Source organism: Chinchilla lanigera, unplaced genomic scaffold, assembly GCF_000276665.1.
Source record: "Chinchilla lanigera isolate Chin_1 unplaced genomic scaffold, ChiLan1.0 scaffold00062, whole genome shotgun sequence".
Lineage (NCBI taxonomy): Eukaryota > Metazoa > Chordata > Mammalia > Rodentia > Chinchillidae > Chinchilla > Chinchilla lanigera.
The window spans coordinates 274,932-301,242 of NW_004955463.1; the positions used below are offsets into that span (position 1 = coordinate 274,932).

At 37.9% G+C, this 26,311-nt stretch overlaps 2 protein-coding genes across 8 annotated transcripts in view; one reads left to right on the forward strand and one right to left on the reverse strand.

The window, feature by feature from the left end:
- The window catches only part of Vps37a (vacuolar protein sorting 37 homolog A (S. cerevisiae)), a 30,772-nt gene extending 20,525 nt beyond the window's left edge, over positions 1-10,247 (reverse strand). For 2 of the 3 annotated variants that reach the window (XM_005398337.2, XM_005398335.2), the window contains exons 1-2: positions 9,807-10,247; positions 488-562 (exon numbers count right to left, since the gene is read on the reverse strand). In XM_005398337.2, the coding sequence (XP_005398394.2) occupies positions 488-562; positions 9,807-9,931 (200 nt within the window). In that variant the 5' untranslated portion in view covers positions 9,932-10,247. The remainder of the gene's footprint in view (positions 1-487; positions 563-9,806) is intronic. The other variant, XM_005398336.2, reaches the window with a different exon arrangement.
- A 49-nt stretch (positions 10,248-10,296) lies between these two features.
- Positions 10,297-26,311, forward strand: part of Cnot7 (CCR4-NOT transcription complex, subunit 7) — a 20,850-nt gene continuing 4,835 nt past the window's right edge. For 2 of the 5 annotated variants that reach the window (XM_005398331.2, XM_005398334.2), the window contains exons 1-5: positions 10,297-10,503; positions 11,866-12,077; positions 14,414-14,607; positions 21,883-22,044; positions 25,205-25,349. In XM_005398331.2, the coding sequence (XP_005398388.1) occupies positions 11,961-12,077; positions 14,414-14,607; positions 21,883-22,044; positions 25,205-25,349 (618 nt within the window). In that variant the 5' untranslated portion in view covers positions 10,297-10,503; positions 11,866-11,960. Of the gene's footprint in view, positions 10,504-10,700; positions 10,781-11,099; positions 11,267-11,865; positions 12,078-14,413; positions 14,608-21,116; positions 21,656-21,882; positions 22,045-25,204; positions 25,350-26,311 lie in introns of those variants that run through there. The other 3 variants (XM_005398333.2, XM_005398332.2, XM_013521505.1) reach the window with 3 other exon arrangements.

Consider the following 26,311-nt stretch of genomic DNA (forward strand, 5'->3'; position numbering starts at 1 on the left):
ACAACCAAAGCCAAAGATTTCTAAACTAGTTTGGCAAAAGAGGCAATAAATGGCCTTTGGAATCAACCAATCTGAATTTGTATTCAGATTATGTTATTTACTAACTATGCATCTACAATTTGTCCTAATTTGCAGGGCTGCTCTGAGTATTCAAAAAGATCATATATGTCAAGTTAACATGGTTCTAATGTTCGGCAGAGTTATATATCCATGCTTCAATTTATTCACGAACGTAGTATTTAACGAGGCCTCTTATGTGTAGCCACTGTGCTAGACAATAAGGAGATGAAGATAAACACAGCATGGTTTGTTCTTCAAGTTAAGTGCCTTTTAAGAATTTTTATCTCACTGAATGAACGCTATTTTAGAGATTGAAGTTACTTAAAATAAGTTCACTTTAAGTAGCTTAATTCTAATAGCAACTAAGAAGAGAAAACAAAAAATTCTAAATCCTATTACATGAAAAACAGGATACAATTCTACTCACATATTAATGTTAATTGTCAGGTTGTTTACAGTGAACGGCAATCTATATTCCACATCTTTCTGTATTTCAGCTATACTGTAAGAGAATATTGAAAAGGTTATAAAACTATTAGTGTTAAAACAAATGTTAAAAGATGGAAGGAGGAAGGCAAGGAAGGGAAAGGAAGTAAAAACAATTAAGATACTGTACATATATATATATCAACTCCCCATAATGAACATAATCATTAGGTACTGTAAACATGTACTAATAAAAATTTTTAAAAAGAAATGAAAAAACTGAAAGATGCTGAGGAAAACAGGCAAAGAAAATCTCTTGTTATTAACAATAGTTTGATTTACTATCATTTTATCTAATTTATCATTAATAAAAGCAACTGTGAGCCCTTTGGTTAATGTAGGCCAGCAAGACATTGGGGTTTTGGTTATAACTCTGCCACTATTCAGCTATATAATCAGGTGGGGACATCTAAGTTTTCATAGCTTAAACTAAAAAGTCTGTATGAGTGTCTCCTGTGGTCTTATAATACAGGGTGCTGCCTGTTTTCTAGGAACAAATATTCCCTTTCTGAGTAAGAGAAGCCTGGTTTTATTTATTTATTTTTTGTGTGTGTTTTAGACAGGGTCTCGCTATGCAGTTCAGGCTGGCCTTGAGCTCACTCTGTACCCCAAGCTGGTCAAGAAGCCTGCTTTAATTTGGAGTAGTAATATTCCAATTTTTCTTGTCCTTTTTGTTGCTAAAGACTTGAGTCCTAGCAAATAAAATATATAGGGAAGTGTGGGGTGGGATTTCCAGGAAAGCACCTTTCATTACTGCAAATGAATTACACAGAATGAGCTTCACTGTGACATCTTCATACATAGATACCACATACTTTGATCGTATCTATCCCTCATTACCCTCCCTCACCTTCCTCTCCTTGAACCCTTTCCTCTTCTTAGTTAACCTCTTTACTGTCACGGTGGCTTCCCCCCTAGATTCCATATATGAGGTTTGTCTTCCTGAGTTTGGCTTATTTTCTTTAAAATGATGTCTCCAGTTTCATCCTTTTTCCCACAAATGTCATGATTTCATTTTTCACTAAGGCAGCATAATAGTCCATTATGTACTGGTATCACATTTTCTTTGCTCATTCATTGACAGGCTCTTAGGCTGATTCCAAAACTTGGCTATTGTGAATAGTGCTGCAATAACATGGGTATGGTATGCTGACTTTCATTACTTTGGATATATAAGAAATGGTATGGCTAGCTCATGTGGTAGTTCTATTTCTAGCTTTTTTTAGGAATCTCCATACTGGCTATATTAATTTATATTCTCACCAACTGCATAAAAATTCCTTTTTCCTCTCATCCTTACCATTAGTTTTTGTATTCTTGATTGTGGAGACATTGGCCAGACATACGTATGTGATGGATATGCAGAGATCAGGGATTTTTGGAGCCAGATGCCCAAAACCTCCCAGAGGGCATGTCTGGAGATTAAATACGTCTACAGGCTACAAGTCCAAGTTGGATCAGAACATACTGCCTTAAAGAATGAAGGTCTGGCCCATTCCTCTCCACACTAATTTATCACTTAGATTGGCCCTAAAGTCAATTATATAACAGTCTACCCTGACTTTCCTGCATTCTTACATGAATTCCTGCACAGAAGCACTTTTTTTGTAGTTTATTTTTGTTTCCTGCTTCTATCAATAAAAAGCCACAAAAGCTTCAGTTTGGGGTATCTTTGAGTTTCTCATCTCAGGTAAGGGTAGTTCACTATGTAGTGCAGGCTGGCCACAAACACACTGTAATTCTTCTACTTCAGCCTTCCAAGTGCTGTATTACAGCAATTTTTTCCGCCAGCAACTTTTCTACCCTTAACAGAAAGCCCTACTTATTGGTATCAAATTTCTGTGTTGATCAGCTTTCCATTACTGTGACAAATACCTAAAACAGATTAGCTTATAAAAAGAAAAGATTTATTTTGGCTCTCAGTTTTTGAGGTTTCAGCACCTCTACTTTTGGGGGCCAGTGGCAAGGTAGCACATCACAGTGATGGGAAGTCACATAATGATTCTCCTAGGAACAGACTGTGATTGAGTGGAAGGGGTGGGGCTACCATAATTCCCTTTAAGGGCGTGCCTTAATGCTAAACTCTCCGTTAAGATCCTACCTCTTAAAGGTGTTACAGCTTCCCAATTGCACTATAGGCTGACAACCAAGCCTTTTGGATTCCAGACCCAAGCCATAGAAGCACTTTAGGTTTTATGATTTAAAAAAAATTTTTTAAGTAGTATCATGCTTTACTGTATAAGCTCGAGTCAAAAAATTTGTAGCCTTCTTTAGCTTCAATAGACTAAGACATACCAGATTCTTGTAGAATTTTTTTATTGCAACAAGTTCTGATGATTTCCTTCCCCAAAGTTTTAATTACCAATACCTACAGGAGTTAGGTAATGCACAGGAATAAAGGCAGCTGTTTGTAGAACAGAAAACAATTGGAAATGGGTAAAATAGAAAGTGAGCAGTAAATTCCTGGCCAGCCTGGGATATATAATCAAGTTCAAGGCCCGCCTGCAATACATAAGAAGATCCTGTCTCAAACAAACAAAAAAGAGAAAGTGAGCAGCCTAGCAAAGGGGATTGCTACTCTTCGCTTGAAGCAAGTAGTTACATGAAATTATTGTCAGATATTTCCATTTTAAAGTGAGAGGGGAGAGAGGCTACACAGGAAATTTTTGTGCCTTTTGTCTAATTTTAGTGCTGTAAAAAACATAAACCCATTAAAAGAAAAAAGCTGGAGATTTGGATGTTTTAATGTGTAGTCCCAATTTAAATGTAATATATTTTTTAAAATAACAATATTTAAATGTAACATATTTAAAAAAGTATAACACGGGATTGGTCAAAACACATGCACATATCTTCTCATTACAAGCCTTCTATTATCAAATTTCTGTGTGATTGTTTACAAACTGAGAGTAAAACAAAGAAAAAGTATAGAATTTAGGCTTACTCCAAAACCCATGGGTTGAAGGGAGAAAGCCTTACAGCTGTGAGCAAGGGGTTAAGCTTAACAGCTGTAGGGAAATTACAAGGCTAAAGGTTTGGGTAATCAGAAAGAACACTATAATCCAAGAATCGCAGCTAAGAAACTACCAAAACAATTTTTCAAGACTATGGAGATTGACACTGCTACATCTCCCAAAGGTTCACACACGAGTTGAAAGTTTGGTCCCCAGCCTATCATGCTATTAAGAGCCGGGGAACCTTTAGAAGATGGGGCCTACTGGAAGGACGTGAGCTCTGCTCCTTGAGGAAATGTCCTTTAAGGAGATACTGGGACCCTGGACTCTCTTCTTTTCTTTCTTTGCCTCTTGACTACCATAAAAAGAGCAGTAGAAACCATGCAATCCCATCACATGGTATTCCTCATCACAGGTCCAAAAGTAATGGAGCACAGTGACCACATACTGAAACCTCTGACCCTGTGAGTCAACATAAAACTTTCTTCCAAGTTACTTATCTCAGGTATTTTGTCATAGTGATGGGAAGGTGATTAACAGACACTATTAAGATAAAAGTAAAACACAGTTGGCATTTACAGAACACCTAGTGTGTGCCAGACAATGCTCTGGAATATTCCAAATTTTTCACCTGCTTTGTGCTTTAGTAAACCCTTCTAAATAGGTACATTTCATTTGTGAGTTAACTCTTTGGAATGTCTTTGTTTTCTAAATGGAAAGTCGAAGTAGACCTACCTGAGACAAATGGGTTGCAGATAGGTTGTGAGAAATTCATAAACCATTAAGCTAGAAGCACGTGGAATAAGATGCAAAGGTTTTTGGCACACTGTTTCTGTTGGAAGGGGGTAAGGAATGTACTATGGGCCAATTATTCTTCTAAGTGTTTATCTGTATTATTTAAATATAAGAATCCTACGAGGGCTGGGAATGTAGCTCAATGGTAGAGAACTTACCTAGCATCACCTAGGTTCAATTACCCCCACTGCCAACAAACAAAACAAAAACCCTACATGATAGGAACCACAATTTGTGACTTTACAGATGGAAACTAAAGAATCAGAGTAACTGAGTACCTAGCCAAGAGCTCACAAGGCTAGCCTGTGTTAACTCCATAACTGAAATTCAGGAAATCTTTATTATAAAGCTTTTATTCCTCTATGTGATAGTGATTTTCTGGTTTCTACTTATACTCAGGCTAGTTCTGTTTTCTGTCTTTAAGACAATTATTATATCAAGGAGCCTAAGAAATGAACAGACTTTCACAGCTGAGCAGGGCAATAAGAGATCAAGTAGTCATTCCTCTCATTTTGGTGGTCATATGGCCTATGAAGGTTACATGGCCACCCAAGAATGCAGCGCTAGCTAATGACACATGTGTACCTCATGGCACCTTTCTCATGCCTACAACCATTCCTACAACCATTATGACTCTATTAGTTGTTCCAGTGTGAAAAATCAAAAAACAATTCTGATAAATAGCTTCACTCCCAAAATAGGTATTACTATTGAAAATAAAAGCAAAATAGCACCAGAATTATCCTGTAATTGACTGTTAAAATGCATGTAGAAGTTCTTTATCTGGAGACTCAAGTAAAAATGAAAAAGTGTATTTGTATAACTTTGAATATACACAATTATAAGTAATAATTATTACAACAGCTGCAGGGTGTTGTTTTAGAGATAACAAAATTTATAAAGAAGGTAATTAACTCTAGATATTGTGCAAGAAACCTAGATAGTTAGAATAGTCACTATTAAGACCATCAGTTTTTATTATTTTCTGAATACGGGTGTAATACATTAATTAACAACTTCACTTCTGAAGAATCTTTAAATACTGGATTTGTTGAGTGTAACCACTTGGATTATTTTCAACTGGAAGTAATTGAAAACCAGGGTGAAAATGGCTGTAACAGTAATGAGATATTTATCTTAAACAGTAAGTAGTATAGAGGAAAGGAGATCACAGAGTTAATTAATTTAGCAGCAAAACACTATCTTTTTATTCTACTCCGTTCAATAGCTTTCACTCAAAATCCAAAGAATTCCAAAAGTCCCATAACAAATCCAAAACATTACAGGTATTTCTCTCTCCCATCCCTTTTTCCTCTCATACATCTCTTTTTATTATTAAGAAAACATTTTCAACAACGCCAACAAACTTTCCCTCCAACTCTCTTTGAACAAAATGAGGTCAAGGCCAAATTACAGAACAAGGGGAAAAGGGTTGAGACCACCATCACTATTGTAAACAAACCACTATTTCCCTCTTTGGATTGAAAGAGCCCAACCTCAGCTATCTCTGTGATCCTGCAAAGAGGGTAAATGGAATAAAAATAGGTGCTTTTTCAAGAAGGCAAAGGAAATGGATTTGGGTCGGAAACCAACAGTTTCTCATAAAGTGAACACCAGGAAGTAGAAGAGACAGCAGAAGTAGTTATCTTCCTGAACATAGGTCAGATACGGCAGTGCTAAATTGAATAATGTGATAATTACCACCCAGAAGATAAATACTTGAGCACAGTCTACATAGCTTTCAGTTTCCATTTTCATAGGATGTTTTTAAAACATAGTATCACGCTTTGGTCACCTTTTTTGGATCATCTTTGATAGTTTTGCTCTGTGTACTACAGTACTGAAACTGGATAAAAAAAATCCGTAAAACTAACCTAAACTTTTAATGACACCTGAGGGAAGTGAGAAAGTAGTCACTTATTAAGGTAAGTAAAAATGAATTAATATCTCCTAGGGAAAGTGACTTAAACTCTATTGAAATGGATTTTTTCAGAGTTACAAGGAGCTGGAAAACAGGTAAGAGCTGGAAGGGAAAAGAAAGGTTAGGTTGAGTAAAGTTTACTCAGTAAAGCAGAAGAAAGAAAACTTTGGAAACTTTCAGTCAGGAGGGCTAGTGACATTACATTTGAAGAAAAAAAATGAATATGAAATACAAGAGAGGATGGCAGCAAACAAGAAACTACTGTTTTGTTTTGTTTTTTGTTTTTTTTTTTGAGACAGGGTCCTGATACACAGTTCAGACTGGCCTCCAACTCACAGTGATTCTCCTGCCTCAATCTCTTAAGAGGTGGGATTACAGGTGTGCGCTACTATACCCAGATGTCTATAATTTAGCAAGATTTTGTATGATTTACAAAAAATTGAAACAATCTTTTTTTTTTTTTTTTTGGTTTTTCTCCGGTACCGGGAACCGAACTCACGACCTTGCGCTTGCCAGGCAGGCGCTTTTGCCACTGAGCTAAATCCCCAGCCCCTGAAACAATCTTTTAACTTTTACACAGCACTTCAGAATAGCCAATCTTGGTGTGTTTGTACAGCAATCTTTGAACATAAGGTGGACAACTATTTTGGCTAATATAGCTACCTTAAAAGTATATGTCATTAGTTAAAAGGTAAAAGCGTACATTTTTAGAAGAATATGAGTGGGTAGATGGCAATGTTATTTTTTTCTGGGACTGTATAATTCTTTGAAAACTGGAAACAAATAATCTACTTAAATGTCTCCAGCATTATCTAAGCATAATTTGTAAATGTAAAGTATTTTAATAAAACTTTTATGAAAGAGCTTGTAGAACAAAATATTTAAAATTACACGTTCAAAACCCTAATATGTAGATAATGTCACAAATTCAAAATTTCTGGTTCAAAAAATAACATAAATGTATCCTTTCTGCATTCAACTCAGGGCTTTTTCTATCCTCTTTCAACTCCAAGAACTCCTTAGATGAACAGTTACTGCTTTACAGTCTCACTTTATTTGGGAGGCCAAAATTTAGATCAATCACTTTCCTCATTTCCCAGCCATTAGAGTATTTCAAAAATTCAATTCTAACCTCCAGGAGTAAAAATTTTCCAGCGCTAGTAATATTTATCAGAATATACCAAGGGCTTAAAAGCAGTTCATTCCAAAGGTGTGGTTTTAAAAAGTGTTTCTGCAACAGTAGGGCTAGTACAGTTAGTCTTCCAAGGTGACAACTTCTAAGGGTGCAAACTTGTTTGCTGAGTCACCTTATTTTATAATCATATTTTGTAAGAGTACCTCCTTGTGAGCACATTACATGATTTAGAATAAGACTGACCTATGCTGGAACTCAGCAAATAGTAACCCAAAGCTTGGAACTTCAGCATGCTGAGAACTTTGAACTAAAAGAGTGGAAGGTCTCAGAAGCAAAGTCTCTCTTTCTCCAGCCTCATATCCCTTCTCTCTTTTCCTCAGAACAGTCATAAAAAACAAACTTCCTCTTCTGCAAGGCAGGCAAAAAAACCAGAACTCTGTCTACCACAAAGCAAGCCATAACACGTAGACAAGCAAGGCCTTTTCTTTGTCTCCCTAGAAGATCCTTATTCCAAAGGGGTTCTGCCTGGTACTCCTACCTGGGAAGAAGGAATGCTACGCTGGTCACGCAGGATCTCTATAGACAGGTGTTGCAGTGCTTCCCCACTTCCATTTATTTCCATTATATCACACCCATTTGCCAATCCTATTTCTACAAAGTGTCCACTCCTCATAAGACCTAAGCGTGAAAGCAGTTTTTCCTCAGCTTTTGGATGTTCATTTCCGAAGGCTCCCATGCAAATAAAATTTTGGTGAAATAAATTTGTTGTGCTTTTCAGTTGTAAACTGTCTTCTGTTACAGAAACAATTCAATCAGTTGGGACCTCTATGGCAGGTGAGGAAAAGTTTCACATCTTTTATCTCCGCACTTGTAAGAACTTTGTGAACTTAATTTTTCAAAATAAAAGTCTCCAATAATAGCCTGCCACTCTCTTCTGTTAAACCCCCCCCCAGTTTCGCTTTTTGAAAATTCCAAACAAGAATAATTGAGACAAAGAATCAAGACATACCTAAAGCTGTCAGCAAAAGGCCTTATTTTAGCCAAACTGATTGTGCAGCAAATTTTTCTCGTAGTAGTACATTTAAAACTGTTCTAGATTATTACTTACTTGCTTGGGTAAAAAAAACAAAAACAAAAACAAAAACTGCAGAGTAACATAAAGTAGTCCGTAATAGCCAGTTCAATAGTAATTGCTCAATTTGCTCATGAGACACATTTTTAAATCTATGAAGAGGTTTTTAAAAGGGCTAGATTTTAACCATGTAGACATCTTTACATAAAACACAGGCTGAAGAAGGATGTGGTGGCGCACGCCTGTAATACCAGCACTCCAGTGGCTGAGGCAGGAGAATCACTGCGAGTTCCAGGCCAGTCTGGCTACAAAGTGAGCTCACGGCCATCCTGAACTGTATAGCGAGACCCTGTCTCAAAAGGGCAAAAAACTAAAACAAAACCTTCAAAATACAGGCTGTACAACTATTAAGTAAATATAATTGCAAAACTCATATAACATAATGCAGTTCTATTTTTTTATTTTTTGTCTTTTTGAGACAGCGTTCTCGCTATGCAGTTCAGGCTGCCCTTGAGCTCACTCTGTAGCCCATGCTGGTCCCAAGAACTCTCAGTGATCCTCCTGCCTCGGCCTCCAAAGTGCTGGGATTACAGGCATGCGCCACCACGCCCAGCCAAAGCAGTTCTACTTTTGAAAACCATCAGAGACCACAGATCTTTGCAATATAAAAGGCTACAACAAACCAGACGACAGCAAAAACTTAAAATAACTTAAACTGTAAAGTACTTCTAATCTGCCCACGATGAAAACCTCCTAAGAAGACAGAACAACCCAGATGAACATACAGCAATTCCCAAGGAAGGTCAAGAGTATTAAGGAAATGAGGAATGTACAGGCAGTTGCGAGATGGGGAGAGAGTATGGGACCAAGACAAGTTTTTCGAGACCGAGAGGACTGACTGTCACTTGAAGAATTCACTGATTAAAACGTGGGCTTCCCTTTGATGTCGCAACAGTTTTATCTTCCACTGTGCGGAACTTGGGAGATTACTCTTCGCCATTCTCTTGAGCCAAGTATATATAACATTTTAACAGTCCAGCCAGTGCTGCCTTCAGGTGCGCAAAGGGAAGGATGAGAGGGCTAGCGACACCGAGGGACGCCGGCCGTAGCAGACGGCGCGGTTACCGTCGGGGTCCGCGCGGCACGAAGGATGACCTAGGCAGACGCAGGAGCGCTAAGCGGCTGTGCGGCCGGGCGCGGGCGCGCTGCAGAGGCAGAGCGAGCAGGAGGCAGGAACGGGAGCGCGCGATGTCCGCCGCGAGGAAGCGGGGTCTACCGAGCGGAGGCAGCGGGGGAGCCGGGCCCGAGGCGCCGCGAGGGTGTGAGGAGCAGCCCGCCCCCCGCCCCACTCTCCCTGCAGCCGGAAAAGCAGCGCCCCGTCACCTGGAGTGCGAGCTGCGGAGCGACTCGATCAGGCGCTGCTTCTGCTGCTGGAGGCTGGTGAGGCCCCCGGGGGACCCGGCCGCGGAGGAGGCGCCGCTCTTGCTCAGGGGAAAGAGCCAGCTCATTCTCCCGGGGTCCCCGGGCCCCAGGCCCCAGAAGCCTCCGGCCTGCTCCTCCCAGCTGCTCAGCCGGCCGATCTTCAGAGACGGACGCGCGGGCCCAGGCGCCGGCTCCCGGCGCTGCGGGACGGCGTCCCCGCTAAGGAAGTCCGGCCGCGGCGCCGGCTTCTGGGGGACGCTCCACCAGTGCAAACAGCTGGAGAGGGCAACTTGCCTTCCGGGACGGGCAGCCCCAGCTTCGCGGCCCAGATGACCGAGCCAGCCAGTCAGACACAGCCTGCCGGCCCAGCACTCCACCACCCCAGCCTCCGTCACCGGCGTGCGCCGCCCCCCAGCGCGCTGCCCCACCCCCTCTGCGCGTCGCGTCATCATCTAGCGCCCCCGCCAGGACGTACGAGAAGCGACGACGCAGCGCGGTGCGGCGCAGCTCCGGCTCCCCTTTCCCCTTTGCTGGGTGAGAGGTGTCTATGGGGCACCCGCTGCCGCCGCCGGTACCGCCACCGCCGCCCCCGCCGCCGCCGCCGTGTGCTGTCTCTATGGCGAGGAGGAGGAGGAGGATCGCGAGCTCAGAGACACAAGTACATCCTGAGTTTGCCGCAGACATGCGGGGGGCAGAGCGGGCTGGAGAAGTAAAAAGAGGGCGGGAATGATGAGCCGAGGAGGGTGTGCGGTAGCGCCTACTGGAGAGCGGCTAGCGGAAGTCGGATCTTGGCGGCGGGCGAGGGGGGAGGGTAACTGGGGCTGGGGTATGTCAAGAGGTTGACGCGGGATGATGACGTAAGGGCTTTGTACCTGGGCTTCGTTGTGGGACGGAAATTGAGAGTGGAGGGCGGTGGCCTAGATCGTCAGGTTCTGGTATCTTTTCACTCAGCAGTGCTTGGGAGTCAATCTGGCCCCCGTAAATGTTATCACCGCCTTCGTACTGGCTCCTGGCCAGGGAATAATCTTGGACATGAATGCTTGTGTGCTGTTCTCTTGTTTCTTTGGGAGCCCTCGAGATGCTGCTTCTAGTAATGGGAAGACCTTTGGTGCCTTTTCAGGGCTTCTGGAACTCCCATGGGGAGAGGTGGTGGAAAGCAGGGTTAAGCTAGAGTATCTTTGTGTGTGTGTGTGTGTGTGTGTGTGTGTGTGTATGAGAGAGACAGAGAGAGAGAGAGAGAGACCTTTAGAGAACTCGAGGTTATTTTTGTGACTTTAGAGTTTAAGAAGACACAAAACTCTTCAGTTATGAATTTTCTTTTCGTTTTTTTGGTGAGAAATAAGCATTTGGAAATTCCCTAAGACGAATATGTTCGCCTGTATTGTCGTATACTACGAACTCTGAGTTTATGGACCAGAAGGGTGAGATCTATATTTGGTGTTCGGTGAAAATGGCTCAAATTTCTAGAAAATTAGAAATATTTAAATTCAGCAATTCTCTTGTCTACTTTTTGCACCCTGCGCTTAAGAACGTTCAAATGATCTCTGTGGCTGGCTATTACTTTTTTCTCAGAGCATTTAAACTAATTTTTCTTTTTTTACTGCGTGGTGGCACATGCTTGTAATCCCAGGAGGCTGAGGTGGGATCGCCAGGCGTACATACTGAGTTCCAGGCCATCCTGAATGACATACAAGAGCATGTCTTCCTCTTCATCATATAAAACTAAAATTAAAAAATCTAGAAACAGATGGTTTTTTATGCTGGGGGTGGATTGAACTAAGAAATTTTTAATATAATGGAAAGTTTAAAGAATAATTTGTACGTATGCAAACACTGAAATCATAATCAGGAATTGGTGCTGCTGTCCTTTTTTTCCCTACAAATTAAACAAGTGTGACTGTAGAGAAATTATTTTCTAAACTTTGATTTTGTTATGAATCCGAGAATTAGAATAACTTCTTTGGTTTTGCCAGGTTAATTCTATGACTTACATTTATGCAGCTAGTTTTTATTTTAACAGGTACATAAATAAAGGATACAGTATTTTATGAAACAAGTCTTCAATCAAGTATAACATTTTGATGCTTGGCGTCTAGACTTCTTTGTGTTCTCACTATGCCAGCAGCAACTGTAGATCATAGCCAAAGAATTTGTGAGGTTTGGGCTTGTAACCTGGATGAAGAGATGAAGAAAATTCGTCAAGTTATCCGAAAGTACAATTATGTTGCTATGGTATGCTCATGACCAAATCTTTAAAATGCTTCTTGTAAAGGGGAGGAAGAAGGATTCTTATTCTCTTCAACCCTTTCGGTTGATTTCAGGGATTAATCTTGAAAAAAATTACAGATGCCCTACACCCAAAAACCATCAGCAATATAACTATAATATGAGAAATTGGTCTTATTACTCATTGTAGTTAGGAGAAATGGCATTGGGAACAATGGAGCATGTGTTAGTGTGTTTATGAAGTAGTGTAAGTGGTTTTGGGAAAGACAAGGGAGCAGGGCTTACTGTGGATTGGATGCTGTCACCAAACTGGGTAATTATATGCTTGAGTGTTTTAATCTTACTTGGAATAAGAAAAGACTAGAGCGAGGCTAGGTCTGTAGAGATGCAACAATAGTCACTTCTTTAGGTAGGAGTAGAGATTTGGTCATTTTTGTAGTTTGGACTTTTTTGTCCTTTCAGACATCCCCACAGAACGATCACATCTCATATTGAAGTTCTGTGACATTGTTGATGTTCAACAGGAGAATATCAGGGGCTTCCTCTGAGCAGCGTATCAGTTCTTAGTAACATCAAGGCCTAGCTAATAGTATCATATGAGCTCTTGGAAGCCAGGGAGCCCTGAAATTCTTTCTTTCTTCTTTTGTTTTAAATCCAGTCTCACAGTGAAACATTGTTGTCTACAATTTTTAAAACACTATTACTTGTCTACAATTTTTAAAACACTATCTCTGGACCTCTGAACACTATTGTATTTTTTTCTTTTTTAATTTGGAGAAAAAGGGGCTGGGGATTTAGCTCAGCGGCAAAAAGCGCCTGCCTGGCAAGCGCAAGGTCGTGAGTTCGGTTCCCGGTACCGGAGAAAAACAAAAAAAAAAAAAAAAAAAAAAAAAAAAAAAAAAATTTGGAGAAAAGTGTTTTTTTTTTTTTCTTGAGCCGTTCTTTCCTTTCCCCCTCCTCCTTTGTGCCCCTCCCTATTTCAACATTTTCTTCTATTTCACAATACCAAATGCACATTTTGGTCCTTATTTACACTTACAGTTTCTCACACAAGAGAAACTGTGGTGTGTAAACGTTATTGTAAAGCAACCCTTCTTTTACACGTGCTAATAATTCATCCTAGACTTTATGCAGGTTTTTTTGCTTGTTTTTGCTTTATTGTACTTTGTGAGCCTGTTGCAACTACTCTTAATTTTCTAGGTAGACTAGATTATAGATTCCATAAAGCAAGGGGTTAGTGTCATTTATCCCTTTTCCCCTCAACACCTAACAATCTGTGAAGTACCCAGTAATTGGTTGTTGAATTAGACTGAATTTAGAGAAGTTTTAATTGCTTTATTGTTTCATGTTGACTTGCTGTTTAGTTGTTGTTTTTGTTTTTTGTGGGTTTTTTTTTTTTGAGACAAGATCTTGCTATGTAGTTGAGGCTGTCCTAACTCACTATGTAGCCCAGGCTGGCCATGACCTTGTGGCAGTCCTCCTGCTTCAACCTTGAGTGCTGGAATTATAGGCTTGATGCTTAGTTTTTGGTTTTAGCTATCTTAGTTTGAATTCTAATACTTACCAGATAGAAGTTTCTATTTTTAGTAGAAATAAAAATAAATATGCTGTGTTGGGGAGGAGTGAGATGATTGGTGAAATTATGAATATTTGTAAATAGGTAGTGTTCTACTTAAAGATGAATTTAGAGTAGAACTTGTTTTCTTTTGGAAGAGGTATTTTCTTACCTGGTGGAAGTTTATAGTTCTCTTGATTTCTCAGATGATAAGGGATAACTTCATTAGTGAAGTATTCATATCCTACAAGAAGTTGTGAGTGGCATGCAATTTGTAAATTTTTTTGTGAATTATGGAGAGAATGTTGGTTTAGTCAAAGAAATTGGGAGGCTGATGGTCCTTTAAATGCTTTTGGTGTTGAGATAAACTTGGTCTCACAGTTGTGAACCACTGTGTTTTCTACTCTTTAACCAGTTCTTCACAAAGGTTGTTTTAGTATTGGAATACTGTGAGCATAATTTCACATACTCCTTGGGAGACACGATTTCATGATATTTCTCCTCTCCTAGGTCTAGAGTAAGTACTTGGTTGTATTTATCCCATATGTCTTATATGTACTGTTTATTGGTAGCATATTTAAAGTAAGAAAAGACCATTAAGTTTAAAGAGTTTTATGGTATTAAGAAGTATTGTGCTTCTTAATTAAAGGGTACTTTATTTACTACTAATTAGACATGAATATATAGAATGTCATCTATAACAGGATCTTTTAATTTGAATCCAAACTTCTAGGAATATGTACTTCTGACCTCTAAGTAAATAATGAATCTTGAAATTGTTTTACAGGACACCGAGTTTCCAGGTGTGGTTGCCAGACCGATTGGAGAATTCAGGAGCAATGCTGACTATCAGTACCAACTATTGCGGTGTAATGTAGACTTATTAAAGATAATTCAGCTAGGACTGACATTTATGAATGAGCAAGGAGAATACCCTCCAGGAACTTCAACTTGGCAGTTTAATTTTAAATTTAATTTGACGTAAGTAGGAAATGAATATATACCCAAGCCCTTTTTTTTAAGTTTAATATTAGGAATTGTAAGCGCCTGCCTGGCAAGCGCAAGGTCGTGAGTTCGGTTCCCGCTACCGGAGAAAAACCAAAAAAAAAAAAAAATATTAGGAATTGTTTACCTTAAGTATAGTGAAATTCGAAGTGACTTTGGTATAGTTATCCCATAAATATATAAAATTTCAAAAGCATAGGTTTCCTTTTAATTATGGGATTTAAAAAGTCCAATTTATGAAGAATTTAAATCTCAAATAATGAAAGTTTTTAAACTAAAAATACTTTTGTTTTTTGAGATACAGCTCTGTGTAGTTTAGGCTGACCTTGAACTCGTTGTGTAGCACAGGTTGGCCTCGAACTTACAGCAGTCTTCCTGCCTCAGCCTTCCAAGGGCTGGGATTATAGGTGTGCAACACCATGTCCACCAAAAATTCTTTAATTTTATAGATGCTTATTTTTTAAATATGACTGCCTTTTTTTACGGAATTTGGAAAACTTTTTGTGTTGTGATTGTCTCCTTGAGATGTTGAGGATTGGACCTAGGGCTTCATGTATGCTAGGCAAGTATTCTACCAGTGAACTCCATTTCCAGCCCACAAACTTTGGGTATAAAAGTACTGCTTGATAGAAAAAATAATTTTGAAACATTAATTTTACTTTTAAACCTTGTGTCCAATTTGAAATACAGACTTTTGTGTTAAAATATTCATTCCGCTTGTGAAGAGATTTTCATTATAGTCCTATTCCAGTTACTACATTTCAAACGTAGTAAGACATTTCTTAGACATTTGGGTGCATTTTTTTTTTCAAGTCAGTGTTATGTAATTGTTGTTTCCATGGCAAATCAGAACCATGATTTACATGCAGAATAATAGTATCCTGTATTTCTAATATCACAGAATCAAATCTAAATTCAAGCCCTGGGTCTAAACTTAGTTTCCTGAGTCATAATCCTTAGTGATGAGTGGAAGTCATCTTGATAACTATTGGACATTTGGAATATTTTGGGGGCAAGTCCATTTACAAATGGACTATTGAGGAAATAAAACGCTCAATATATTCTATGTAATTGCAGTATTGCAATGTCTTTGACAGTTTGTATTTGTATAATTTGATCTTAACATCTGATTTGAAAAATAATTTATTGACCAATTAAGAGGTAGTATCAGTGTAATAATTCTTTGTTCCTGTTTGTCAAATAACGTGCTATTTCAAAAAGCTATGAACAGCAGAGCTGATGATTTTAGAGGGCAGAATTGCCACAGGTACATTATCATAGCTTATAATTGGATTGTGTTTAGTGTGCCTCTTTTACTCTCTCTAGATCATTGATGGCAAACCTTTTAGAGCTTTCAGCGATAACAAACAGCCCACTGTGGCACATGTGCCACAGGTTCACCACTGATAATAAAACTATAATAGTAATCCAGTATATAGTACTACAGTATTTCTCGACAACCTTGTAAGAGAAGGGTACAAAGCCCTGATCTCCGTTATAAGTGATGATCTTTTACAAATATTACAGCTCTGAACCAGTGTGAATTACCTTCTATCCTTTTTCTCTAATGATAACCCTTTTCCTTAAGTACTCCTTTGTGTTCCATATTCTTTTTTTGGATAGCTTGGATAGCTGGTCATTAAAGCATTGTTTTATAATTAGATACTTTTGTGATGTTAGTATGAGTAGGAAGTTACTCATGAGTGTCTCAATTTTGGTAAAACTGAGGAAACATTTTTGTAGGAAACATTTTTGTTTTAATAATAGTGGCTTTCTTACTGCAGTCTCTAAGTGACGTTTTTTCACTCATTTTTTTTCCCCAAGAGGAATATAGTTAGTTTTACAGTAAGGCCCCGACTTGTGAACATGCGAGTTTTAAACTTGCACAGCTATACTGTCTTAGACTCACTCTGTCGGCTTATGAACGAATCTGGTTGTTTGAACAATTCTCCTGGAGTAGAAATTGTTCATAAGTCAGGGACTTAACTGTACTACCAAGTTTTACTACCGTTTACACTGATGTTAGTGTCCTAGGGTATGGTTAAGAAGAGAAAACAAGTGAAAAAATGAGAAGTCATTTGGAAAGTAAAACCAGTACTGCCAAATGTGGAGAGAGACCACCAGGAGCATCATCTTGAATATGTCGAAGAAAGATAAAGATTGACCTTTTAATGAATGTGTCACCTGCTGTTTTCCATCACTCTTCTGTCTGCTTTCTGTGTTTATGAACTTTGTGTACTCAGTTTTCACTTTGGGCCAAGTCAGGATTACTCCTAAGAATTCAGTATTTAAACCATACCTTGTTCTTCCAGATTTTACTGGATGTAACTATACAGTTCCTTATTTATTAGCTATAGATACAAAGATGAGATGGAAAGCTGCTTATGGTTATTATTTAAATTTCATTAAGAATATACTGTATATTGATAGTTCGAAATTACACAGAATTAAAATACTGAAATCAAAATAACATTAATTTCAAGTTTTAATTATCTTGATATTTAATGTTCTGAATCTTAAAGACATGTCTAAGTAACTTATGGGTTAAAATGAAACATGAGCAAATTTTTTTTAATACATAGAAATGATTTACTTTTACTTTTCTTGATATTTATATCACTATAGTTACTTATTGTCGACTTAGAAATAAAATTATATAACTTCTTATGCTTCTTTTAAAGCTAGGGAAAGTTGGGTTCATTTCTGCTGTGTTGAAGTACACACTGGTTCACCTGAGGAGTATAGTGGCTGCTACAGTGTTCTAAATAGTGTTGGCTTCCATGGTCTGTAGTAAAGTGAAGTTATGGCTACCATAACTGCATGTATAGGCTAAACATGTTAGTGTTACTCTTGTATTCTGTTTTTCCTTCTTATTATCCATTTGGGTATTAGGGATTCTGCATGAGTTAAACATTGTTCATTTGGCTGGTTTGGATTCTCACTGTGAAGACTGGACATTTTACATCAAAACCTGTGGATTGTACGCTTGAAGAGACAAGGGAAGTTAGATTGTGACAAATTGAGATTGTGAATGATGAGATACATTCACTAAAAATTTTGGTCTTATAAAAATAGCATGCTTTAAGAAAATCTAGAAAATAAAAAACATAAAGAGATGACTATTACCAGTTTCCTAGCATTTCCTCCTAGTTGTTTTGCAACTGTATTTTATTACATTAAGAATACGTCATCTGTATGTTATTGTGAGCATGTTACACTTCTTTCTCATGTATTTGGAGATCTGCATATATCATGAAATGGCTAGTCATTTGCTGTGGTTGGACATTTAGGTTGTATACTTTAAATTTTAAATCACTTACTGTGCTTTTCAGATGATGAGCCTCTGGATACACAGATGGTTCCTGACTTAAGATGAGTTCAGCTTCTACTATTTTAATTTATGAGTGTAGAATGGCAAAATATATTCAATATAAACCAGACTTTGAGTTTTGATTTTGATATTTTCCCTAGCTAGCAGTTATACAACATGACACTGATGCTCTTGCAGTGCTGGGTAGCAGGAGCAAGTGGTACTTCTCAGCCAGCCATGTGATTGTAAGTGTAAACCACTGATACTGTATGGTGTACTGTGCTGCTAAGCTATGATTTGTAGACTAGATTGTTAAATTCATTTTCAGCTTACCTTTTAGGCTTATGGGTTTGTTGTGAATCAACAAATGTAAATCAATAAGCTGTACACTTTCATGTACTGTTTAGGTTATTTTATTAGAAGGAAAAAGCTAAATCCTAATACACAAATATTTTTAAGTTTCATTTATTCATCCAAAGGATTGGCGTACTTTCAGAATTCTTGATATGCTTTGAATGCATGCATATGCAGTTAGAAAAAGATGGAATGGACACTATTTTCTGCAAAGTTATGTGTGTTGTCCTGTTCTATCTGAAACATTAGCACATTTTGAAAAACTTGTTTTAACTTGGAGAATGTTTTCTTTGATAACCATCATTGTATTGGTACTAATTTTTTTGAAGCTTGCAAATCATGTTTGTTTTCATATCTTTCATAGCCTTTGTGGAATTTTTAACATCTTTGTTTTATTAGTTTATTTGAGCTTATTAAATATTAAGATTAATCATTTGTGTTTTTGTGACTATCTGTAATTCCACTTTGTATTTTAACTAATTTTTAGCATAAGTTTAAGTATACTGGAGTTTATTTTTTTAACAAAGCTAATTTTACTTTTAAAGGAAATCATATGAGAGTAAGAAACCAGTTCTGAAAGTACTTTATAAAACCTTTGGGTGGGTATTTATGTGAGCCAGAACTATTTGAGATTATGGGGAACTCGTGTGCTTAGAGATGTGAATTTTTATAGTAGGCTAGGTTTTTATTTATAGAAAGAGGTATTTTAGGGGCTGGGGATTTAGCTCAGCGGCAAAAGCGCCTGCCTGGCAAGCGCAAGGTCGTGAGTTCGGTTCCTGGTACCAGAGAAAAACCAAAAAAAAAAAGGTATTTTAAATACATTCACTGACTTCAGGACACATAGTTGAAATAGTTTGTCTTTAAGATATTGCCTGAGGATAGCAGTGTATCCCTGGCTTCTTGAGAAAAACTTAGATTTTTATGGGGTTATTGTTCATGTTCAATTGTTATAACTGGTATTTGTTACCTTAAACTTTAGTAATTGATTAATCTTTAGTGTTGGGAGTGATCACATTATTTTTCATAATTATTCTGAATAGAATGATCTAATAATCAGTGGACAAACACCAGAACCTGCATGTTTGTATGTTTTGATAACACAATATTTCCATTGTCTTTCTGACGTTAGCACATTTTAATACATTGCTAGGATTTTGAGAGTAGGAAAGATAGAATGAAAAGGTTTAAAAGTTTGAAATGGTACTATTAGAGATGGTCTACTCTTGAATAATTGACTCAAAACAATTATAAAATTTCCTTTACTACAGGAAAATTTCTTTATCATCTCTGGAGATTTAACTGTAGATTTCCAACTTTGTCTTTATCACAGGTTATGTATTACAAAGTATGAGATCGGTCCATATTAGGAAACACACATTCCCACGTAATTTAGATGAGAGTACTGTACACAGATTTGTCTGAATTAAGCTATGTGAACTATGTAGGAAGAAATAACTTGCACACATATCTTTAACAGTTACTTGATTATAAAATGTCCATCCAGGTGTACTTTCAGCCACAGTCCTGATGGATTTTGCATCTTTTGCATCTGAATATTAAAGTCACAATGGCTAGTTTTACATAGTTCCCTATGGGGTGAACAGAGGCTTGGAATAATTGGTATCACCCTTTTGAGATTTCCCATCATCTCATTAGGGGTAGGCCATCCTGTCCCACCTACTGAGACTAAGACCACCAAGACTAAGACTAAAGACAAGACTAAGACTGCAGATTATAGACCAAAGTTAATGATGTCACCTTTATATCCTTGCTACCATTAGATCAATATTACCTAAGCAACTATACTTGAAATCTTATTGGTTGATCGTATTTGTGACCCACATTGTCCCCGCCTCATGATTTTGCTCTATAAAACTTCTGAGAAGTGGGCTCATCGGCAGCCCATTTGGGACCTTTCCTACCTCTCAGGAAGTATTCCTGTTCGCCATTCCATCTCTCCAATAAATTTTCCTACTCTTAAAATGCCCATTCAGGTCTCTCACTTGGGAATTGTGAGTCAGTAAGTCAGGGACTTCAGTGGGGTTGGGAACCATATTTTTGGTAAGTCTCTGGGTAATTGTTACCTTTAGGCAAATTTGGTAAATACTGATTTTAGTAAAGCAGCATTCACCACTTTATCCATGTATGTTCTGATCTGGTGATATAACACAATTATATAAGATTGAATGCCAACAAAAAAATCACTACCTTTTTGAAGCTTAAATTGTCATGGGAGAAAGATAACAATTTAAAAGTAATTTGAACATACGTTCAAGAGTATTGTGAGCCCAAGGGAAAACCTGTTGGCGCTTTTGGTTGAATATGGTTGCTAACGCATGCCTCACTGGGCACTGGGCCATGATGATTGACAGTCTTACTTTTTTAAGGTATGTATTTTTAGTATTGTAAAGCCAGTATCTGTTAACTGAAAAAGATTTGTACCGTGTTATACTGTATATTTCCAAATGTTTCTCCGGTGGAAACTGTGATTTAAAGTGATGGTTGTGGTTCCTCTCTGTGTTTCTCTCGTTAGCTTTGTTAGTTTTTGAGCCAGTTAGAAACAAGTTGATTTCATGAAAGAAAACCATAAAAATACTCCCTGGTCCATATTTCTTTTGCTATAACTAAGTTTTTTTTCTTTTCTTTTCTTTTTTTTTTAATTTCCTGGTCTAATTAGTTTTATTAAAACTTTTAGTAGAAATTTCTTTTGCTAACAGCGGAAGCCAGTATTCTTTTTTATTTTTTTTGCGGTACCAGGGATCAAACTCACGACCTTGCGCTTGCCAGGCAGGCGCTTATGCCACGGAGCTATATCCGCAGCCCCGGAAGCCAGTATTCTTAAATTTAAAAATAAAAAGTTAAATGGTGAATCCACGAAACACATTTTTATTCTTAAAAGCACATATTTGTATTTTGGTGCCTTTAATACTTTAGATACCTACAGAAATTAGATGGTTTGGAAATTAGAGAAGGCTTCTGTGGCTTAAATGAAATCTTGAAGGATGAGTTTGTATTTAGATTTCTTGGCTTAGTTTGAAATCTAGGATTAGGATTGTTGGAAGAAGACATTGCTGTTAGAACAGAGTCCTTAAACAACTGGCTGCTCATTGGAGCCACTGGAAAGGCTTACCATTTGTGAAAGGAGGCATCTCCCTTTTCTTTTAAGATGGAATGTAGTGTAATCAGGCACATGAGATGTTTCCCGTTTGATGTCTCCTTCCTGGTTCTGCTGAGAGCGTGAGAGATGGGCGTAGTCCCTCATAGCTGTGGCTGCAGCTCCACCTGGGAGCATTAAAAGGGCTGCTGAGACTGAGAGCCCCTGAAAAGAGCGTGTCTGTCACTTGGCAGTGATGGCCTCTGGTGAGTAGACGGCTTCTTTTAAACTGAGTTGTTCATATGATGTGTAGAAGACTAATGGAACTAACGGAGCTGAGTGTTGCATTTTCCTTGTATAGATGTAAAGCTTTGGAACAAAGAAACCGAAGCCAGTTCTGTTTTCCAGCATCATAGTTGTAGATGTAAGTGGGAGAAAAACCTTCTGTTTGAAGTAATGGCACTTTTAAATGTCTTTCTCTTTCTCCTGCCAGGGAGGACATGTATGCCCAGGACTCTATAGAGCTACTAACAACATCTGGTATCCAGTTTAAAAAGCATGAGGAGGAGGGAATTGAAACCCAGTACTTTGCAGAACTTCTTATGACTTCAGGAGTGGTCCTCTGTGAAGGGGTCAAATGGTTATCATTTCATAGGTAAAAAAAAGATTACTTTGAAAGTGGCATTTGTGTTTCCATCTTGTACCTTCCTCAGACTTGTGTTGGTCTTTTATATCAGCAATTTCAGGCGTAGTTCTAGAAAGAACTGACTGCTATGTAGTTGTCTCCTGCCGCTTACAGGCTAACATGGGATTACTTTAACCTGCAAGAGGCAGTACTGCTTAGTGGAAAGAGTACCGGCTGAAAAAATAGACCTTGGTTGAAGTCCAGCAATGCTATTGACAGCTGGTGTCATCTAGGGTTCTTTAACATATCTAAGCCTTAATTTTTTGTGTTTGTATAAAGGAAACCATTCATTGAAAATTGCTTCTTATCTACCATGGTCCAGTCACTGTGATAAACTTTTAAGAAGCTATGAACAAAACAGAGTAAAATCTTGCTCTTCATGCAGTTTATATTCGATCAAGGGCACACCTTTTCTTTAAATGATCTAATTTATAGTTATTATTTAGTTCTGGGGGTGTTTTGGTATTACGAATCAAACTCAAGACCTTGCGGTCCTAGGCAGGCGCTGTGCTGCTAGTTTGTTATACAGTAGTAATGCAGTCAAGAGAAATAGCAAAGAGAACGCTAAGGTTGGGTATGTTGGTGGACTTAAAAATTTTTCTACGAAGTGGCAGGGAAAACTTCCCTGAGAAGAAATACCTTGCAGAAATGCTTTTGTTGTCAGTAATAACATATTTAAAGTGTGTAATAAAAGCATTTTACACAGAGTAAATTCTCTGTAAGTGTTGGTTGTCAGTTCTTAATGAAACTAGAACACTTAAGAACATTCTAGAAAAGAAATAAATTCAGTTATATAAAAGTAGACTTCATGGTATGAGAAACTTTTTTGTACAAATAAGCTAAATTGATAGGGGCTAGTTAATAGGGGCTGCAAGTGACCTTGGAAGTGATTTTAAAAAGCATTATGTGACGTAGATATTAATGCTTTTAAACTTGATTCCCTTTGCACTAAGTTTAAATACATGTGTCCTGCATGCTTTAGAGTTTTCCGTGGTTACAGTTAAGGACTATTCTTACTGTAAACTTAGGTGTAGCACTAAGCAGTCATTTTTGAGTTGGAGATACTGAATATACTTGTTCTCACTTACCATCTCTGTTCTTTACTTAAAGTTGTATGTCAGGAAACAAGACTTAAGGAACAGTTATCTCTGTTACCTTCAGGAACAGTTTTTGGTTCTTTCTGGATTTCTACTCATGAGGATACAAGACAGCTAGGAAGCATATTCTATGCTTTGAATATATATGACATCGTTTTATTAAAAAAAAACTCAGCAAATATTATGTGCAAGCCAGTGGGTATTGACATAAATAAAACCAGATAGGGTTTATGTCTTCTTGTAGTTTAAACTCTATATTTAAATGTGGTATATTTGGGGCTGGGGATTTAGCTCAGCGGCAAAGCGCCTGCCTGGCAAGCGCAAGGTCGTGAGTTCGGTTCCCAGTACCGGAGAAAAACAAAAAAACAAACAAACATAAATGTGGTATATTTTAAAAATTTCCAAGATATGATAAGATTTTATTCCACTAAATATCATTACATATTCTTTATATATTCTATTTCTAGTAAAGAACAATCTTTCACTAATAGTAAGAAAAAGCCATACTGACTTACATTACTTCCTTGCAAACTGTCATAAATTTGTTTCTGCTTTGTGTGTGTGTGTGTGTGTGTGTGTGTGTGTGTGTCTTCTTGAGACAGGGTCTCACTATGCAGTTCAGGCTGGCCTTGAGCTCACTTTGTAGCCCAGGCTGGACTCGCAACGATCCTTCTGCCTGAGCCTCCCAAGTGCTGGGATTATAGGCTTGCACCACCACGCCTAGCTGTTTCTGCTCTTTAATGCTTATACTTTGATGTTCCTTAATGATCTTTTAACATTAAAGCATCCACTCGCCTTTTCAAATTAGAAGTAAAATTCTGAATGTAAATAGGAATTTTATTTTGTATCCCCTCCACAACATGTTAGTAACATCTCATCAAGTAATCATTGAGTTCCAAGTATATACAAGGGGAAAAATTTTTTAAAATGTGATTCCTGTCCTTTAAACTAGTGCAGCCGGGCAGAGTGGCACACACCTGTAATCCCAGCACTCAGGAGGCTAAGGCAGGAGGATGTTGAGAGTTCAAGACCGGCCTAGGCTACAAAGTGAGCTCAAGGTTAGCCTGAACTGTATAGCGAGACTGTCTCAAAAGACAAAAAGAAAAGAAAAACCAGTGGAGAAAACAATCCATGTACCCTTGACAGGTAGTACAAGAAAACAACTGTGCCTCAGGACTGTGGAATATGCTCTTCAGAGAAGACTTGCTCTCAGAGGTCCTAAGCAGAAAGGCAGTCAGGGCAGGGGGCGGGGTGTGGAACGCGTCTGGGAGTACAGAGTTTGAAAGCAATGGAAAAGGCCAGTAACGGAGAGAGGAGTGTGGAGTTGTATGTGCTGATCTGTAATAGTTCTGAGCCTTCACCATGTCCACGTGTGTGTACAGACCTTTCCGTTAATAATGTCTTTTGGAGAACCAAACTAAGATGGCAGTGGAATTGTGAGGGGAGAGAGTATACTTAGTATTACAGTCAGGAGAAGTGGAAAAAAATTTTTGTTTTGGTTAGGTTCTTACTCTGGGCTTTTACGTTACTACCTTATACAAAAGGTGGGAAGATTTGCATTAGTTTTGCCTTCCAAATGCTAATTCTCTTGCTAGCTTTGACACTTTCACCAAATTTCTATTCATCTTTATTTCCCCATTTCCATAGTTATTTATTTATTTGTTTATATTTTGATACTTTCGTGAGCAGTTTGGTACTCCTTTCAGTATTCTCTTTAGCATCAGCAAAATAGTGACTACAGACTTGGGTTGGTACTGTCCATCTGTATATCGAGTAATAAGTTTTTAGTACTCTGTAAAATGATAGTATTTTTCCCATTATACTTGTGTAAAAATCTTTTCTGTCCTTGTGTGCACTTTGTTTTCCTTTGGGTTGATTTCTTTTATGCCTGTTGTGACTTGCTTAAAGTTTATATCAGAAAAACATGTTATTTCATCTCCATAGTATTTATGTCTCTTATTTATATGTTTCCATACTATTTGTATATCTCTTATATGTCTCTTATTTATGTCTCTTTTTTAACCCTTTTCTAGTGGTTATGACTTTGGCTATTTAATCAAAATTCTGACCAACTCTAACTTGCCTGAAGAAGAACTTGACTTCTTTGAGATTCTTCGATTGTTTTTTCCCGTCATTTATGATGTGAAGTACCTCATGAAGAGCTGCAAAAATCTCAAAGTAAGACTTCAAGTAACATTACATGCAGTCAGCACGCCATTCAGACCAAAGTAACTGACATAAAATCGAAAGTCAGATTTTTTTAAATCATATTTTAAGTTTTACATTGCTGTTGTGATTCTTTCTCCTGGGTAAGTATAGTCATAGGCAGTTCCCTTTCAAAGGTTCAGTGTATCTTTGCAGGAAACATTTTTAACAAAAGTCAAGCTCAGTGTCAGCTTTTTGTTAATTGCTTCTGAGATTGAAAATCATGAACCAGAACAGAAATGTGAGGACCACAGGCTACTCAGATGCATAGAAGTACACATTCTCACTCTGTCCAAACACATGTAATCTTTCCATTTGAGGTAAAATTTGAATTGGCCAGCAGTGGGCAGATATACTCAGTAGTTTGGTAAATACTTTTCCTTTCAGCTTATCTTGATAAGAGATTTTTTTTTACCCCCTCCTTCCAAGATGTAAACTTTGTTAGGCATAAGTGCTATAGGCAATATGTTAAGTGCTACCTAAACACAAGGTACATTTTAACACCATGTGACATGCATGAAATATTTTTTTTTCTCATGTTAATTCTTTCAAAAAGACAGTTTCTTTGTTAAGGAAAAGTACCTCTTCAGTTTAAGTACACATTTCACCTGTGTGTTTAGGCCCCTGGAAACACAGTGATTCTTTTATTTATTCACTTTTAGTATATGTGTTTAAGCTACAACTGAAAAAAGAAACAAAAACAGATTTGGACAGTGTGGTTGCTTTATAGAGACTGCCTTGTCCCTTGGGTGAAACCAAAGTTGGTAGTTTTCTTATGACCAGGTTTTAGCAAAGTACAAATAAAATTATACTTTTAGGAGATGGTAAGGACTTGTAAGCAGAGAGAAGCAGTTGGGAATTGAATAAAGAAACTTTACTTTTTTTTTTTTTTTTTTTTTTTTTTTGGTTTTTCTCCGGTACCGGGAACCGAACTC